The sequence below is a fragment of the Falco biarmicus genome, chromosome 17 (assembly GCF_023638135.1).
Source record: "Falco biarmicus isolate bFalBia1 chromosome 17, bFalBia1.pri, whole genome shotgun sequence".
In the NCBI taxonomy this organism is placed as follows: domain Eukaryota; kingdom Metazoa; phylum Chordata; class Aves; order Falconiformes; family Falconidae; genus Falco; species Falco biarmicus.
The window spans coordinates 352908-370678 of record NC_079304.1 but is presented as its reverse complement, the minus strand read 5'-3'; the positions used below and the strand labels follow the sequence as shown (position 1 = coordinate 370678).

At 47.0% G+C, this 17771-nt stretch overlaps 1 protein-coding gene across 11 annotated transcripts in view; it reads left to right on the top strand.

Moving 5' to 3' along the window:
• The window catches only part of FAM117A (family with sequence similarity 117 member A), a 32231-nt gene that overhangs the window by 8864 nt on the left and 5596 nt on the right, over positions 1-17771 (top strand). For 2 of the 11 annotated variants that reach the window (XM_056362717.1, XM_056362713.1), the window contains exons 1-2: positions 2418-2559; positions 14712-14878. In XM_056362717.1, coding sequence (XP_056218692.1) covers positions 2448-2559; positions 14712-14878 — 279 coding nt within the window. In that variant the 5' untranslated portion in view covers positions 2418-2447. Of the gene's footprint in view, positions 1-2403; positions 2560-10726; positions 10855-14711; positions 14879-17771 lie in introns of those variants that run through there. The other 9 variants (XM_056362721.1, XM_056362720.1, XM_056362716.1 and 6 more) reach the window with 7 other exon arrangements.

Genomic DNA, 17771 nt, shown 5'->3' with positions numbered 1-17771 from the left:
GGAACTATCAAAGGCACAGCTGTGTGACCTCCTTTATGCTAAAACAGAACAGCACAGAGGAGTGAGCATTTTTAATTTGTCCAGCTGTGGGTATTGGGTTCAAATTGCAGTGCCTTAAAAAGACAGTGTGGCAGAGAAACTGAAAGGTGAATTTGAATTTCTAGGTTGGAAGGACTGACTGAAGGGTTGCTAGAAAAGTCGAGCTACCAGTCTGTCAGTGGAAGAAGAATATGTTCAAAACTCCTCTATGTAGCATTTAGAACTATTTTTCATTGCAATTTTATATTCTTCTGAACAGCTGCACGTTGGTAGTTCCCTCTCTGTTCCTATACATTTGATTTTCTATTTCTTTGCTAATAGTTACTACGGACCTTGGGAAAGAAATATTTTTAGGAAGAGTGTCTTTGACTTGAAGAAATGTCTGTATACAGAGTAGGCAGCAAGGTTTCAAAGATCAGCTAGGTATAGTTTTACCTTGTTGCTGCAGCGGGAGCTGGGATAGGAAGAACTGTTAGGAGAACACCACTTGTTTGTTGAGTTTCAAACTTAATTTTAGGTTGTAAGATTGAGCAAACTGAGAAATACTTGATCTGTCTTCTGAGGAATGCTGTTAACTCTCAGAAATGCTCCCTGACACTGCTGCTGTTCTGGAATGTTCCCCTACCTTAGGACAGGCCTGAGCAGAGGTCATTGTGCCTCCCTGTGTGACTGACCTTATCAGAGATTGTGCAGCACTTTTTGCTAGAAGAGATAGGGATGATTAGTTTGATGGGTGGCATTTTGGTTTTTTACTAAGCTCTAATAACCAAAGCTGTGGTTTCTGTTGCATCTTTGCTTCCATCAGGAGGTACGTTCTGTCACTGCAGTATCGTAATATATGCCACCTCTTACCCACCCCACCCCCTGGTTTTTCTAGAAGCAAGAAGATGGCACTGTCTAGTTTACCATCTGTTGCCTGATTACATGCAAACAGAAACAGCCGGCCTTGTGAGTGGAGAGATACAGGAAGAGGATGGGGAGTGCTGCTTTGCTGTGATAGCCACTGGGGAGACCAACGGTCTGCTGCAGTCACAGCCTCTCCTCTCCAGAGAGGTTGGCACGAAGCCTGGGCTACTTTGCTACCTCATGCCTTTCCCCCCTGTTCTTAGCTAGCTGTGCCATGGCTTCCCAGGCTCCTGGGTTAGCTAGATCAGCCCCACCTTTTCCACTTGGACAGGTGCTTCCTTTCTCTAAACCCACATAACTGCATCCATCTGGAGGTAGAATGTAGGCCTGGACCCCTAGCAGGTAGAGTCTGCTTGTAGGTTTAGTAGAGGTATGGTGAACGGAAAGGGTGAAACATAATGACCTTGATTTGAGGACTAGTTAGACTAAAAACATGTTTTAGGGAACTAGAACAAGGGAAAAAAAGCATGTTGTGATACCTTGTCAAGAAATCAGATAACACTATGTAATTATAAGGTTTAAATAGAAGACAGGACCAGAAATGATACTTGAGGAACAGAAAAGAACCCCCAACCTCAACATTTTGATTTGTCTTTTTCCAGCTGCTTTTTTTTTTTTTTTAAAAAAACCCCTCTTAATTCAGCCAGAGTGGGGTTGCAGTGAGATCGCTTGAATTTCAGATGGCGGAGGGGTACATACAATTGGAAGTTCACCCCGCAGTAAAACTTGTATTAGAATTTTCCACAGCAGGTTTTTTTAGTTGAAAGGCAAACGCCCGCTGCGATGTTCACTGTGCTCAGCGCAGAGCTCAGGAAAATGGCAGGGGGGAAACCCCATCCAGCTGATGAAAGCCTCCGCTCCCTTGGAGCAGCGGGAGGGCCGTGGGTGGGGGGCCGGGAGCTTAGTGCTAGAGGCCTGCACTATGATCTTGACTATGTTTAAGCTTTCTGCTTCTTCCTGCATTTCTCCTTCTCCGTTGCACGCAGCGTAGCCCCCGCCGCCCTGGGACCTGCAGCGGCCCGGGGCCGCGCCTCCCTCCCAAGGTGAAAGAGAAACCAGGCCCGCCCACGTGACCCGCCAGAGGCAGAGGGCGAACGCTCTGATTAGCCTTCGCGGGGAAGGGGCGGGGCGTTGGAAGAGGCTTAGGATTGGCTCCTCCGTGGTAGGGCGGGCTTTACACCGCTGTCCCCTGTTCCGATTGGTCCTGCCGCCGCCGTTTGCAGGGGGAGAGGGCAGGGCGTGAGTATCTCTTCCCTGTTTGATTGGCTCTGGCGGAGGGTTGACGCCTATTAAAGGTGACTGCATTTCTGATTGGCTGCTGTTACAGCTCGTGCATGGGAGGAGCTTGCAGGGAGCGCTCATTGGCTTTGGTTGGAGGGGGCGGGTCGGTTGGCTACGGACAGCCAGTGATCGCTGGCTTCCGCCCGCCGGCGCCGCCCCCGCAGCGTTGATAAGAGTTGCTGGCGGCGGACTGGCGTCAGTGCTGCGGGAGGGCGGGCGGGATGGCAGGTGCGCCCTACTGCCGCGGCGGAGTGGGGGGGCTCCAGCCGCTCCGCGCCACCGTCCCCTTCCAGCTCCAGCAGCGCCGCGGAGACGGGGGCCGGGCAGGTAACGGTGGGTGGAAGCGGGCACCTCCCGTGCGCAGGCGGGGCGGCGGGGAAGCCTAGTGTCCCCGGCCCGGGGTGGGGCTCTGAAGCGGTACCGAGAGCCGCTCCGCCGGTTCTCAGCGGCACCTCCCGGGCGCGCGCAGCGGCTAGTCCCTGTGCGAACCGCTCTGCAGCGCGCCCCCGCGGGGGAGCGCCTCTGTGCCCCGGGCCCCGGCAGCTGAGACGAAGCCGTGCTCGGCCCTTGCAGGAGGGGGTTCCGGGGCTGTGCGCGCCAGCACCTCCCGTCCGGCATTGGTGAATGCCGCCGTGTGCTGGGGAAGGTCCTGATCGGTGCTGCGTGGGTGGAAGTGAAAAAACCGAGCGAACCGCGGACAGGGGAAAAGAAACCGGGGCGGGCGGGGGGGGGTGGGGCGCGACACAAGGCAGAAGAGACAGTGAGCGAAGGGGAGTGGCGGGCCGCGTCCCCGAACAGCCGAGGTGGCTCGGGCGCTCCCGCGGGCTGCGGTCGCACACGGAGGGGCAGCTCTGATCCCGGCCCCAGCGTCGGTGCAGGCAGGACGTGCCGCTGCTTGCGGGCTGCCGGGTCAGGGATCTGCCTGTTCGGAGGTGGTTTCGCAAAAAACTCGAGTCCTGTATTTTATGCATCTGATCTGGCTTCATAAAGAAGTAATAATTTGATTTGTGCTGATGGCAATTTGTCCCTAATTGCACCACTGAGATTTTTTCTGACCGCTTCAGGAATGCTTATTTAAATATAACTTTCTGGAGACCTAGTAACTGTCTTTGGCTTTTCTTTATGTACGTATTACTTTTGGCTGTTCACGGGACTGCTTTTGAATGTTGGGCTCTTGGCCGTTCACTATCTCAAGAAGCGTTAAAATAGCAGTGAAACACTTTTTGGGTTAGGTTTGAATTAAACGGACTTCTGGAACAGAGAGAAATATTTGTCAAGCTTTGGGCCAGCTGATCCTCGTGGCATCTGTTCAAAGCGCTGGTCTCTTGGTTAATACAGGAGCGATTTAATCGGCTTTGCAGAGGACAGTGCTGCAGCCCATCCTATAGTGAGAATCAGTGTCCTTTCCTGAAGTCTCCTGCGTTTCACTGCTTGAGACTTAACGGTCATTCCTGCCACTGGCAGGGTTGGTATTGATCAGAGAAGCTATTAAAAAGCTTTTTTGCTTAATTTACACGTGAAACAAGTTAATGGAATAAATTCTTCGGAGTGCTAGTCTTGCCTTCCCTCTCAGTGGTATGCTGAAATTGAGGTGAAGTCGCTGTTAATAGGGCAATTACTCAGTAGCTTCAGCTGTTAGTAAGAAAATAAAGCAAATCTGAAAGAAGGGAGAGCTAGGCTGCCTGTGATCTCTTAGTTCTGTTAGGGCTCTGTACTGTACCTGCTCCAAAGTGTGGTGAATACCATGCAGCTTTCTGAGGGCAAAACGGCTGGAGCTCCATTGACATGAACCAGGATTGCTGGCCTTCATTTCTTCCTGGCTCTGTAGCTCACTGTACCGGCTTTAGGAGCTTGAGTTTTTCCTCTTGATCATAGTCATTTCATCTACACAGTTTTGGAAGTTTGAAATTTTCATTGCTTTCTGCCTCCTTGCTCTTTGTATGCTTCAGTTTGCTGCCTGCATGTGTGGGAGCTGTAGCAGTAAACTGGCAGGGTTTAACCAAAAGCTGATACCCTGGTGATTCATAATCTAACACTTTTGCTCCTACCTTTTTGGGGCTCAGCGTGGAAATCTGCTGCTTTGTCAAATCTTCCTCATTTGACTCTGCAGACTTACTGAATCACTCGAGCTGCATGGTGGTTAGCTGCTGCGGATCTCTGTGGTTCTTGCTGGAAGAAGAGGTGTGGAGTGATCTGGGGTCTGATCCTGCAGCTGCTCAGATAATAGAGGGATCCCATTGAGATGAGGAGCAGCTGCTGAGTCTTTCAAAGGGCTTCTGTTAAAAGGAAGAGCTAGAGCTGTGGGATGCCAGGAAGGAGGTCTAAGAATATTTTAAAAGGACTTGACTTGCTATTTAGAAATCCAGGATGTTGGGAGTTGTAGTGATGGATCTGATCTATGTCATTGGGGTCAGTGTGTTGTTTTTTTTAAATTGCTTATCTCTTCAGTGATGTGGCTTTTGGTGGTGAAGCAGGTAGTGTATTAGTGTGTGATCCTCTTCAGGTGCAGGCTGGACCCATCCTTGTTGCATCTGTTTCTGCCAGCTTAGGTGGCTCAGAGGCGGCTACTGGGGTTAGTCAGAGCTCTGCAGGTGCTGTGATACTGGCAAGGTTATGTGTTGTCTGGGGTGGAGTGAGCTCTGTAGAGACTTTGAAGTTTAAATCTGTTAACGGCAATGCTTGTGCTGTTTGTGGCCTCAGTTGTTTCCTCCAAAGCCCACACAGAACCATGTGCTGGTGGGAGAGTTTCAACGTTTGCATCCAGCCTTCCTGAGACCTGTGCCTTCACATTTGTGAATGCACTGCCCAGTAACCCCAGTTAATTTTCTTAAGCAAGACACTGAGAAGTCTTTGTCTTCTCCCTTCCCCCCCCCCCTCCAGTATGACACTAGTGAAAAAAAAAGGATTATTTAAATTGCAGCCCAAATTTTAATTTGCGGACCCATTGGTGAACATAGAATTTCGTGAATGTGAGCAGGTAAGAAGTTGTAGTCATCTAAATTGGTTCATGCACAGAGTGGGAGAAGATGGAATATAGTGGAAAAGCAAAATCATGTCACACATTGCTAGTCAAGCAGACTCCTTCAGTGCATTCCTTATGTAAATGCGTAGGGATAAGATGGGATGGATAGCTGATCCGGGAGTTACCTTACCAACTGCTTTTCTGAATGGTGTTGGAGTAGATTTCTTGGGAGGTGAAAGGGTGTACCTGTGTACCAGTGACAGTGTGGTGTAAGAGGATCAGCAGTGAGGTGCAGAGATGCAAGTCCTCACCTGTAGACCTAAATGCTTGATTTGGGGGTTTCATGAATGGCTTTGACAAAGCCTCTGTCTTGCACTTCATGTATTTCCCACCAACTCTCTGTGAAACCAAAGCTTTAATCATAGCCTCTCTTCACCAGATTTCAATAAATTCACAAGTTTTCCCACCACCACCCCTACAACCCCAGAATTATGTGGTGCCTTTTAGCTTTTCAGGAAGTTACTGTTGGCTGAGCTGACTCATCTAGATGGGATTTTGTTGCTTGCCTGCTGAACTTGCCTGTTTTTGAGATGTCCAGTTGTTTTTGCTCTGTGGATCCTGCTAGAGAGACTGAGTGGACTGCCAAATATCTTCATTTGGTGTCTGAATTAAACCCGTGCCTGGTGCATATTACAGAGGCAGATGAGTGGGACACTATTCATTGGCATTACTGAGTGTATGTTTAGCGAAATGAAAGCGTTTCTTTAGGAATAAAAATATCTGTTTACCACTTGAAAGTGCTGTGGGATTGCTGCCTCCATGGGAGTGATGCAGCAGAGCTGTTACCAGTAGCATCCTCTGCTTCCTCCCTTTGCTACAGGCATCATGTAAGGAGTGTGGGGGTCTCCTCCCCTCCTCAGTCTTTTTAGCTGAATATCTTAAGTGCTTCAGGCCTCACTGTGTTCACTTTAGCAGTTGGTATCTGATGGAGTGTTGTGTCCTGGGGGATGGGGTATAAAGGCTTTCCTTGCTGAAACTGTCCAGATGTTTGTGGTGTCTGCTCTTGAGTTTTCTTTCATGCTGTTTAACACCTGTAGTTTTCCAGGGGGTGCTTAAGCAAGTGAACAAAGGACACAGATTCATAATGTTTATATCCTGCACCCAACTCAAAAGTGAAGGAGCTCATCTTAGAGAAGCAGTATCTCAGAAGTAGCAGCTCAGTTGGTATTGACTCTTCAAGCAGGAATGTAGAGTACTGTCACAGGAAAATTGTGCAGCTGCACTGTGCAAATAGCTGCTTTGACAGGCTTTGCATTTCCAGATTTTGGGATTCATCACTATTAAGTAATTCTGCCTTTGTCTCTGGAGTTTTGCTGTTGGTAAGCAGGCTCATGGAATTAAAGGGTTAAGCACAGGTGAGGGGGAAAAAGTACTCATGTAGGGACTGGTTGAGGGATGGGGAAATCTTGAAGATGTCCTGCTGCAGCACTAGCCAGGAAGAATCCTGCCTCTGTCCTATGGAATCAAATCAGTCTTTGTGCAGAACACAGCTGAATACAATACATGGCTCAGGTTTGGAGGTGAAGTATTGCAGGTGGCTTTGTTTAATGTAGAACAAGTTTCCTGCACAGTAATTGGAGCCCACTCATGGTATTGCAGTCCTTAGCTGATACAGATCATACTTTCAGTCTAAACTTGCTGCTCCCAGTTTGTTAGCCTCTGGATACGGGTGTGGGAAAGGGGAAACAAAGGACACATCTATAACTAATCTTGACTGGTGTTGACATTCAGTGGGTGAAACAAGTTTTTCTCTGCTTTAAAATGCTGGAGATGACATTTTAAACCAAATTTGCAGGGGGAAGGGATAGGACTATGCAGTCAGTTTGATCTGTCCCTTCTAAAGCAGAATGCTCCAGAGGAACTAGGAAGCTCTCAGGTCATTTACCCTGGATGGATTTTTATTTGTGAACCTTTCTTTCAGCTGGGGCTTATCTAGCACAATTGCATGGGCTGTAGCAAAGTTTTCAACATTTGTTGGGTGAGTAGAGAACTGGAGGAACCTGGATACCTATTTGTGCAGAGAAGTGGTTCTGTTCCAGGTGTGGTAATCATTTTTACTGTCAGACTACATGGTGCAAAAGAAAAAACAAGTAGTTGGCCTGACCCTGTGAGAGAAATAATGTCGAGCACCAAAGTGCAATGAGTTCTCTTTATGCAAAAACTCGGATGTTGAAATGCTGCATAAATGGCAGCATTGACTACACTGAGCTGATCTTGGCACTTCCTTCACTGCTCCTGCAGTTTTAAGATGACAATGCTGATTTGGTGGGATACACAGTTGTAAGAAAGATCTCCAGGAAAGACCCATAACATTCCCTCTTGGTGTTTATATTAATCAGGCCTTTTTGCATTAAAAATTAAGCTTGTGTTGCCATTCAAACCACCTGATAATGCAGGGTTGACTGTACAGGAAATGAGGAAAATTTCAAAGAAAGTTGTGTGGTTAGCCTATCCTTTGAAAATAATGGGAGGTAATTGTTACCATGCTTGTCTGGAACCTGCTGCATGACTCTGGGCAAGCTGCTTCTCTTCCCAGTGCCTCAGTTTCTTATAGCTTGTGTGCCATCCGTTCAGGAGCAGGAATTACAGAGTTCATACAGTTCCTGGCATGCTTGAGCCTGAGGCTACTGTGTACAACAGCTGTATGTGTAATGCTGTTGTGCTTATGCTGTTTAGGCTAGCTGTGATGCTGAGCTAATACTGGCTTTGGTGTCCTGCTTCCCAGTTAGAAAAGGCATGGGAGGGTCATTGGAAGGTGTATCAGATGTGATTTACTTTTCTTTTTTCCTTGCTGAAAAGTTGCTTCAGTAGCTTCATGTTGGGCCCTCCAGGCAGATGGCTTAACTGCAGCTAGCCATAGAGATGGCTGTGAGTAGGGAGGAGGGCTTGTTATAATGTGTTGATGTGATTTATGTTGTCATGCATACAAAGGACAGGAAACCTTCTTTTTCCCTTGTTTTCTACCTTGTCTATAACAGTAGAAATGTCAAAGACGTCTTACTTTGTTTTCATTTTACTTTATTTTGTCTCTACTGGAAGATTTCCAAGGGCTTGAGAATCAAAGGTTTCTCATCCTCGGGTTGAGGGCCCTGCCCCTTGCAGTGATCTTGATTTCTAGATGCTTATCAGGAGTTGATTTAAATAGAGTTAACAAAAAAGGTTAAAAGCCCAAACCCACAGCTCTGTCTTCATTGCTTGGGTTTCACTCTTCTGATATGGATGACACGGATCATTCAGGTAGCTCCTTAGTCATCTGTATTCTCCAGGATCAGAGTGAACAAGTCCTAAAGGACTAACGTTTGAACAAGTTTTTGCTTGCTCCTAAACCACTCTTTATGAGGCTGCCTGCCTATCTGTCTTCTTGTAGCTCTTACTTAAATTTCAAGAGTGTAAAGCCGGTCCAGAGGCACTCCCAGCGAGATGGGCTTGCTTGAAGATCCCACCAAAGTAGTTCCTTGCATCTGGCTAGATTTAGTAAAATGTGCACTTCAACCAAAGACTTTGAGGATGTTGAAATTTTTCAGGTTGTTTTATCATTTGCAAAACAAACTTTGTAAAAATTAAGTTAAAGATGAAGAGTTCCGCTCTTCTCCTCCATCAACTGGGTGTTCGTTCAGCTTCAGGCCTTGAGCTGTGTTGGAGGGACTCACTGTTTAACAGTGTCTGTGTCCAAAAAAAAAAAGACAGGTTGAACTGCTAGTGTCCCCTGTTAATTTCCTTCAATGATATCTGCAGATGCTGTGTCCTTTGGGCAGCTCTCTCCAGCTGTACTCTCTTAACGCAGCTTGTAACCAGGGGAGTGATTTACAAAGCTTGGAATTTCTTCCCTTGTGCTCCCGGGCCAGTTGTGAAGCCCCGGAGGCCGGTTCAGTGAAGCCTGCAGGGCAAGTCATTGCTGGGTTGTATCAGATGGGAATCCAGCTCCCCAGCCTGGTGCAGGATCCTCTTTGCCCCTGGGTTTTTTGTTTTCTGATGCACCCAGCTCGGTGGGTTGCTCTTTTCTGTGCGGGTCAAGCACTGAAGCAGAGAAAGATTCTCGTGGGTTTCTTAGAGGGCTGTGCTTTGGGAACAGCAGGTACTTTCTTGGGTGTCTTGGGCTGTGTGTACAGTTTGAGCAAGAGTCATGAGGGGCAGTGTGGTTTAACCACAGCTTCTGCCTCGCAGCGGAAGGTGCAATGGATTTCAGTGCTCTGAGGGTTTTGCATTTCTGCATTAATGTTTACTGAAATGAGCAAAGAGGTATGAAATCCCATCCTGGCATGGGTGTGAATTTCCCTTCAGTTATAAATCTTCTCTAAAAGCAAAAAGATTATAATTTTAAAATATTGGGGGGGAGGGGCAGGGGGTGGGGAAGAGATATATAGAATACTTCCTTTGCAGAGACTTGAGGTGAAAAGAGTTGGTCCAGAAATTACTGCTGTGGACGTGTTAACTCTTCAGGAGCAGCTGAGGGTTGTGTGTATCATTATCTCTTAATCTGCCCATAAATTCCAGCGTCCTTCTCCTCTGAAGCCCCTTAGCGTTCACATTGTTCTTTTTTTTCCTACCCATACATACAAATTGTGTTTGGTTTTCTTCTTTTTCTATTGTATTCTTCTTCCCCATCACATTGCTACTGCACACGACTTTCCTTTCTTGCTTTTGGGATAAAGTGAGATTTTTCTTTTCGTGGTATGCAGAGTGTGTCCGGCCTTCAGAGGCTGCTTGTGGTCATCCTGCCGCTGCCTGTCTTGTACTGGAGATCTTCTGTGCGTCCCTGCTTGGCTTCATTTTTTGTGGGGTTTCTGTGGAGGTGCCTTGCTTGTCTTTTGGTACCTTGAGTAAGCACGTTCTGGCAGGCTTCTCTGGATTTCCTACTCTGTCTTTGGTTAAAGCTTGAGATCTTCCCCATGTCTCTTCCACTTTAAAAGGTCTGTCCGTAGCTGTCTTTGTGGGGAAGAGATTCTTTTTGTCTCCAGTTTCTGTGAACTTTCATCCCAGCCCCTCTCCAGCTCTTTGATTTTTGCCTTCATTCCTGTCTTGGTAGCTAGCTCTGACCGTGCCGTGAATTCCTGTAAAATGTTTCTATTTTCTGGCACGTTTGCAGATTTCTGTAGTGTATGAAGCACAGGATTTCAAATTTCACAACAAACAAGTAAAACTGCCTGTTCACCTTCTTTTAGGCTTTCTGGGATTCGCAGAGCAAAAGAATTTATTCCTTGCATAATCCTGCATTGCTTTCAGATTGTGGGGTAGATAAAGCACTCCTGGAGAAGACCTTATGCAGAAGCAGCACATGAGGAAGTACCCAGGCTGACTGCAATGGTTGCAAACGTGGTTTCTTGAATCTTCACGTTTCTTCTGAATGAAGAGAGAGTGCAGTAAAGGCACAATGCTGGGAAAAGGCAGTTCTTTCCCTGTAAGGGTTTTTAGTCTTTGCTATGTTAAAGATTGGGACTGTTCCAAAATCACTGATTCTGTCTCATTTCTTTAATGCAGCAGTCAGGACATGTGGTTTCCTTTACCTGGTCCACCTGGAAAAAAACAATTAAATAAAAACTGAGGATATATTTCTGAAGTTTGCTCGCTGCTGAGAAATTTTTGACCTATTTGCAACAACCTGTCAGGTAACTTGATTCAACATGATGAAACTGCAGAGAAAATGAAATGAGATTTAAATCGTTATGATGTTGAAGCTTTAGTTTTGTTCTTTATTTCACTAATGCTTCTGCTGTTTGTCACTGCACTGGAAATGTCCAGTTAAAGTAGTTTTGGTCCTCAGAGGAGGTAAGTTGCCTGATCAAATGCTATCTTGCAGAGTGAGGTCAGATGAAGTGCAGTTCCCTGAATGCTTATAGATCACTGTTCTTAACATCCTCTGGAAGTCCTGTATATGTCTCTTGTCCAGTTACATTTTAAAACAAGAAGAACAGAAGGATAAACACTGGATTTCTTGCTGTGTACCAGCCCTACCTCCTGCTCTGTGTCCCTTCTGCTTGTGCTACCTGAACTGTGTCCGAGTAACTGTTGTGCATAAAATTGGTTTATATAGAGATCTTGCAGCTAGATTGTCTAGGATGATGTTAAAGATCAAGGACGCAGAGCTGGGGTGCAGCTGGGGACACTGGTACATATCCAGCAGCCTGGTTTGGTGTGTGTATTTTGTCTGAAAGAGGTGGTTCTGTGTCACAGGGTCCTGCTGTGTCTTGAAATGCCCATGGGAAATTCATTGCAGGCATTTCTGTTATCTTGCTGCCCCCTCAGATCAGGAGCATCATCTGAATAAGATGATGTGTTGTAAAGAGCATTACAAGATTTAGATGGGGGAAGCAGATACAGAGCTTAAATAGTTAGGATTAATTCCTGTTACAGTGGGGTGGAAGATACTTGCATAACTTAGTGACAGAGTTTCTTAGGCTTCATCTCAGCTAAAACTCTCCCTGAGAAATTCTGTCTTGAAAGCCTATAACTCTTGCTTGAGCCAGTAAACTGAAAACTGCATCCAAAACCATTAGACAGACCTTGATACTAAAAAATGCAGGGAAAGCTTCCCTGCATGGCAAAACCTGAGAGAGCCCCTTGTTGCACAGTTAACATGAAAGCTGATTATATTTAAATATGGACTGTTACTTTATGCTTCATCACCTTAAGACAGGCCTTTGCAGGGACGTCCTCTAAAAATGTCAGGGTCTGAACAGCATGTCCTTAAATTCTTCTGATACTAAAGGGTCAGTTTCTCCAGGGTGAAATCTGGAGAGAGAAGGAAGAAAATTTTACAACTCTAAAGTAGTAATTGGAACTTTATTTTTGCCTGCCATTGTGTTTTGATTCAGCCATAAGTATTCTGCATTGAAAATTGACCCTGGAAATTTTTAAAAGTTTACTGAAGACTTTTATTTTCTCTTTTTAGATGCAGAGGTTGGCTGGCTGAGGGAGACTCTTTAGGAAGCTCTGAGCTGACTGATGTCGATGCAGTTGGGAAAGCTAGGGACACTGCAAATCTAGAACTCCACTACTGAAAACTTTCTACTTCTAAATGCATGCATTGCAGCAGTCTCTAACTTGTGGCTGTGTGAGAGCTTCGTGCAGCAGTTGGAGGCAGCCAAACGGCTCCTGCAGATATGGTGACAGTTCTGTTATCTGCAGCAGTGTTACTGTCGCATGAAAAGTAAAAGCACCACAACCTGACACTTCTCAGCTGTGGAGCTGGCTCGGACCAGCTCCAGTGCTTGTGGCCAGGTGGCAGCTGCACAGGCTGGGTGCGGAGGGATGATAATAGCACGGAGCTGTAAACAGGACGCTCCACCCTGCCTCAGCGCCTCTCACGCACCCTCCTCCTTGTGCCCGAAACAACGGGCCATGCACACAGCTTCTGCTCTGTAAGGAGGGGCAGCCTGCCTCCAGCAGCACCCTGCCCTGCATCTCGCAGCTGCCTGCTGCCCTGCTGGTTCCTGCTGCTGTTTAAAGCAAACTGAATTGTTCAGCATCAGAGTTGTACTTCATGAAAAGCAGTGACTGTTCTTGCTGTTCATGCATTAATAGCTTTAGATGTTTGTCAGCTGCTGTGCGCAGTCGGTGCAGTTGTGACCATAGGAGGCCTCCTCTGCCCTCGGTTGTGCCTGTTCTCGAAGTCCTTCCAAGCTGGCTTTGACTCTGCTGAAGGTTTGGAGCACAAGAGTGGCTCTGGTCACTCTGGATGCGGTAGTTATGTCAAAGGGGTCCTCTGGGAGAGCTTGGTGGGGGGTGTGTGCTGTCAAAACAGCACGGGAGAGAGGCTACCCTGTTGCAACATCATTTGGTTCTTCTGCCAGCAGCCTCGTTTGGCAGAGCAGCGTGAGAGGAAGAGACAGCTGAAGCCATACGTAATGGAGATGCAAGTAACGTAGCCTCTGTGGGGAAATGAGTACTGAAGAGGAAGCTGCGAGTACTGATGAGTTTCTAAATTAGTGTAGCTGTCTCACTGTTAAGTGTTGGGAGCAGGGAGTGTGCCTAGAAACGCCAGCTGGACCCAGCACAATAAGTCTTTAATCCACTGTGGACCTTATGAGGTGGCTGTTGTGCAAGGACTAATGCTTCTCTTGCCCTCCCACACGGCTTTTTGTTCCTACCCTTTTCTTGCCTAGAACTCTAGTTCACTGCTCAAATGGTGGTTTAGCTGATAAAAAGATGTATGTAACAGGCCATGTCCCTGGAACAGTCTGAGCCGCAGCACCTTTGTATACAGAGGTATTTGGCAAACGCAACAAAGTGCTTAATGGTTCTAATGCTGGTTTTAGTGTGGTTAACTCGCTACCTGCCTGCTATACCCTCGTTTTGGGGAGGAAGGAGAGAATGTCTGTACACAAGGCACCTGGAGCAGAGAGCTATGCATGGCCTTAATATCTTGCCAGGAGGCCACAGGGCTGGTGCTAATGTGCGTGGTAATTTGCATGTCTAATAAAAATGAAATGCAAACAAACTTCCCTGCTGGCTTGAGCTCTCCTCTTTCTTGCTACCTTTTTGGTTCTGGTGATAACACCTTTTTTCCAGCTGCAAGGGTGACAACAGGGCTGCAGAAGAGGGCAACTGTGCTGTCTGCCCATGGGCCATGTGTTGATCATCTCGAGTTTGGAGCTGGCCTGGATGCGATGAAGGAGATGGGAGGATGCTGCAAAGCGCGCGCTGTGTGTCTCGCTGTAGCCTGCCGATCTGTGCGCTTGGCTCTCCGTCCTCTCTGCTGTTGGCTTGCAATGGGATTGCACTGGTGTGCTGACACACAATCTCAAGCTAGTTATATTTAAAAACCTCTGCGACTAGTATTTCTAGCTACCGTTACAAAAGTAATGTCTGAACAAGGTAATGTGGTCATCTCCTGGAAGCTGGGCAGACCCAGAGCTTCTGAATTTGAGCTTGGGCACTGCCAGCGCTGGGTTATGACAGGGAATGGGTTGTGCATCTTCCTTTCTGGTCTTGCTGATTGAAGGCACACACTAATGCCCCAAGTAGTTTTGCTGGAGGATCCAGAACTTTGCAGATGTTCTCTTGGCCTCCTTGAAACTGGAAGCGAGCAAAATAGCATGCTTCCTTGGGGGAAACTGAGGCATGCGGGGTCTTGGGTCTTACCACAGCTAAGAGCATTGGGCACTCCAGCTAGTAAGAAATGTGGCCTTATAGACCGTGTTGAGGTGGGTTTTTTCTACAGTGTTCATGCTAAAGCAACATGAACACACAGAGGATTTCACTTGGTTGTGTGGGAGCTACCTCAACTTTGACTGGAATGTCTAATCAATGATTTGAAGCAGTCACTTAAGGACTGCAATAAAAACCTCTGCTTTTTTTCTAGGAGCAATCTCTTGGTGATAAGCAAAATAAATGGACTTCTCCGGGCTGTATGTGCTAGTTCCCTTCTTGTGATCTCTGTAATGGACGTGGGCTTGTTAATTATGATAGCCGTTGCTGAATCTTGGCTTTGGAATAACTGCCTTTTCTTTTCCCTCTTGTCTAGCTAGCGTTCCCTGTGCTGCTGCTGTGGAGAAGACCTGCCGTCCTCGGCAGCCCCGTGTGCGGCGCACCTCTTCATTAGACACCATCGTGGGCTCGTACCTATTGGGTCAGTGGCCGAGGGACACTGAAGGAGCTTCCACTTTGTGCATGAGTGACAAAGCTACCCAGGTATAACATCCTGCAGACTGCCTGTGAAGCCCCTGGGCCAGGAGAGGGTTGCAGAACTGAAATGAGCTGTGTAAATGGGGGGTGAATAGGGAAGGCATTAAACTTCCATCTGTCCAGCTGCAACTTTCTAGGAAGGCTTTTCTTCCCCTTTTGCTTCTCAACTTTGATGGTTTCCACTTCAGCGCAGAGTTAGAATTTCCTTGGCCTTGCTTGGAGGCAGATGGCCTCTGGCTTTCTTATCCAGTACTGGCTTAAGGCTGATTTTTTTTTTTTTTTTTTTTTTTTTCTGGCTTGCAGTCCTGGGCCAAGTTCTTATGTAACACTCGCAGGCTGCGTGCCACATGCTGGTGAGAAGTCAAGGGTGCTCCCATGGAAGGGCTCACTAGCACGAATGGCGCAGCTCTCTACTGTAGAATGGAAAAGCTCCAGACCTCGAGGAACTCTTAGCAATCTGTAAATATTACTGTATGGCAGCAAATAGGGCTTGCCTATCTGCAGAGGTAAAAGTATTTAGGATAAGAGCATCTGTTTGCTTAACAGGTTGGTTTAGCACATTCAGTCTCTGTTAACTTGCTGTTTGATCTTTGCTATTCAGCAATTTATTACTGGGCTGTTTGCAGGAAATTCTCAATTGGATTCCAGCTTCCGTTGTCCTCTTCCAAAGTATTCTTGCCTGATTCTGTTTCAGTTCTAGTGGCCAGGAGTGCTGCTGAGGGCAGAAGATGTGCTGGAAAGGAAGGGAAAGAATTTATCTAAGTTTATGTGTGTCAGGGAAGCACACTCTTCCTTTCTGTCTCCATCAGCAATGGTTGGAACACTTAACCCCAGTGTTTTGGGGCTAATTAGTTTTTCTTGCATGTAGCCCTCTTGGAGAAAGGGTTGGAGAACAGGGGCACCTCCTTCTTCCCAGAATGGAAGATACCAGGATTAATTGGACTCTGCTGAGCATGGAGATCAGTGTGGAGCTGATCTCTGCAGTGAATAGGCGAGGTGTGTCCTTGCAGTCTTTCATCGATTACCTTCAAGTGTCTTGCAAATGCTAATTTTCACTGCTGTGCTTGTTTCATAGGCCTGTTGCAAGGCATCTCCACCATTTCACACACAACTGTGTCAAGTGATTTGTCTGTTGAAAGCTGGGAATAAAGTCCTTGGTTTTAGACTGCCATGTGTATTAACAACATGTTCTCATCGTAACCTCCAGGACTTTGCTGCTCCTTCCATGTTTTCAGGCTTAATAGTTACCAAATTAAGGACTTTCTCTGCTAGCCAGTACATGTTTAGTTCCCTCCTTATTCAGCTACTAATCAGCTGTTCCGCAGAGCTCTGTAGATTTGCTATCATAAGGTGGTTAAGTGAGAGATACAACTGCAGGTGCTCAGCGTGGGGGTGAGGATGGCAGCACTATACATGATTGGAGCTTGCGGCTTTATCTTGCTGTGCAAAGCGTGGTTTTTTCTCTCATTTTTCTGAGGAAGCGGTTTTGCCACAGTTAGTACAAAAGGTTCTGTAATTTCCTTCTGCCTTGACAATCTGCCTGTGAGAGGTGGGACGTGTATGTGCTCTTCGTTTTCAAGCCTTCCGATTGCAAACAGCATCTCTTCTTCCTTTTTAGGCCCCAATTTTTTTGTGAGCACTGGTGCAGTGCATGGGGTAGCACAGCAATAGGCTGCAATAAGTGGCTTTTCAAACAGGGCTCAGGAGACTCCCAGTGACTTGAGAACTTCTTGTAAAGCAAGACTGTTCTTAGCAGCGGGACTTCAGCTTCCCACGGACTCGCTTCTTGTCATAATGCAGGATACAGTTGTGGTCTTGTTTGTTAGACCTTTGCCTCTTCTCCTTAGCTTTCTTACCGAGATATAAAATGACACAGTGTTTTGGGATAATGGCCAAATAATGATGTTTGAGTTGTTTAGGAGAGAATGTTTGATGCAGGAGATGAGATCAGATGTGCCATGTGCTGAAACTGCAACGTTGGTCTTCACCATAGGATTTCCTGTTGTGTTGGTCTGTGCCTTTGCTCCCTCTGGCGTGGTTTGGGGGAGCACAGGGGTGGCTGTGACCAAGTACTCTGAGCTTAGCAGGACCTCAGAGCAATGGTTCAGGCTGAACGGGTTCCCTCTCTCAAACCAAACTGAACACACAAAATTTGGTTGAAAAGAACTGCGTGGTGATGTCTGCTGCTTACAGGCATTGCAAAATGGAGACCTGGGCAGCAAATGGTTTTAGCTGTGGGGAGCGCAGTGTGCTCTGCTTACAGGGGAGTATCTAAGGAGGAGTTTCGTTCAGAGCCTGTTATGTCAGGAGAGGTTTGGACTTTTGCCTAGAGACCACCTGTATCCCTTCACAGAAGGGAAATCTGGTACCTATCCCGGTAACTTGCCTTGTTCCTTTAGTTTAAATAGATTTTAAAACCTGTTTTGAGAGAAGAAGCTTCTGTCATCCCCATGACTCAACAGGGTTGTTTAAAACAGCTGCTCTTCTTGCAGTAGCCTCTGGGGAGATCAGTTAAGCTGCTTGGAGAGGAACTGTTCTCAGGCCCTTGCACCTTCTGGCAGCCTGTTGTTGAGGATGGAGGAGGGAAGTATCATCCAAAGCCTCCCACAGAAATGGCAGGCGGCAGTGACACAGGGTGAGCGTTTTGAGAGGCACTGAAGTGTAATGTTGGGGAAAAAACGATGGCTGGTCTTGAGAATGATGTGCCTTGGGACCGTTAGGATCCTGGAGTCTCTGCCGAGGGGGCCGAGTTCAGTGAAAGGAAGTTCCCACCCTTTTCTGATCAGTTTAACAGCCCTTTCTGACTTCCATTGATGTTCAGAATGTAGCTGTTGCTTGGAAAACAGCTGTGTAGCGTGGGGCTGGGGCAGGTTTTCTGTGTGAAGAGTCAGCTGAGAGC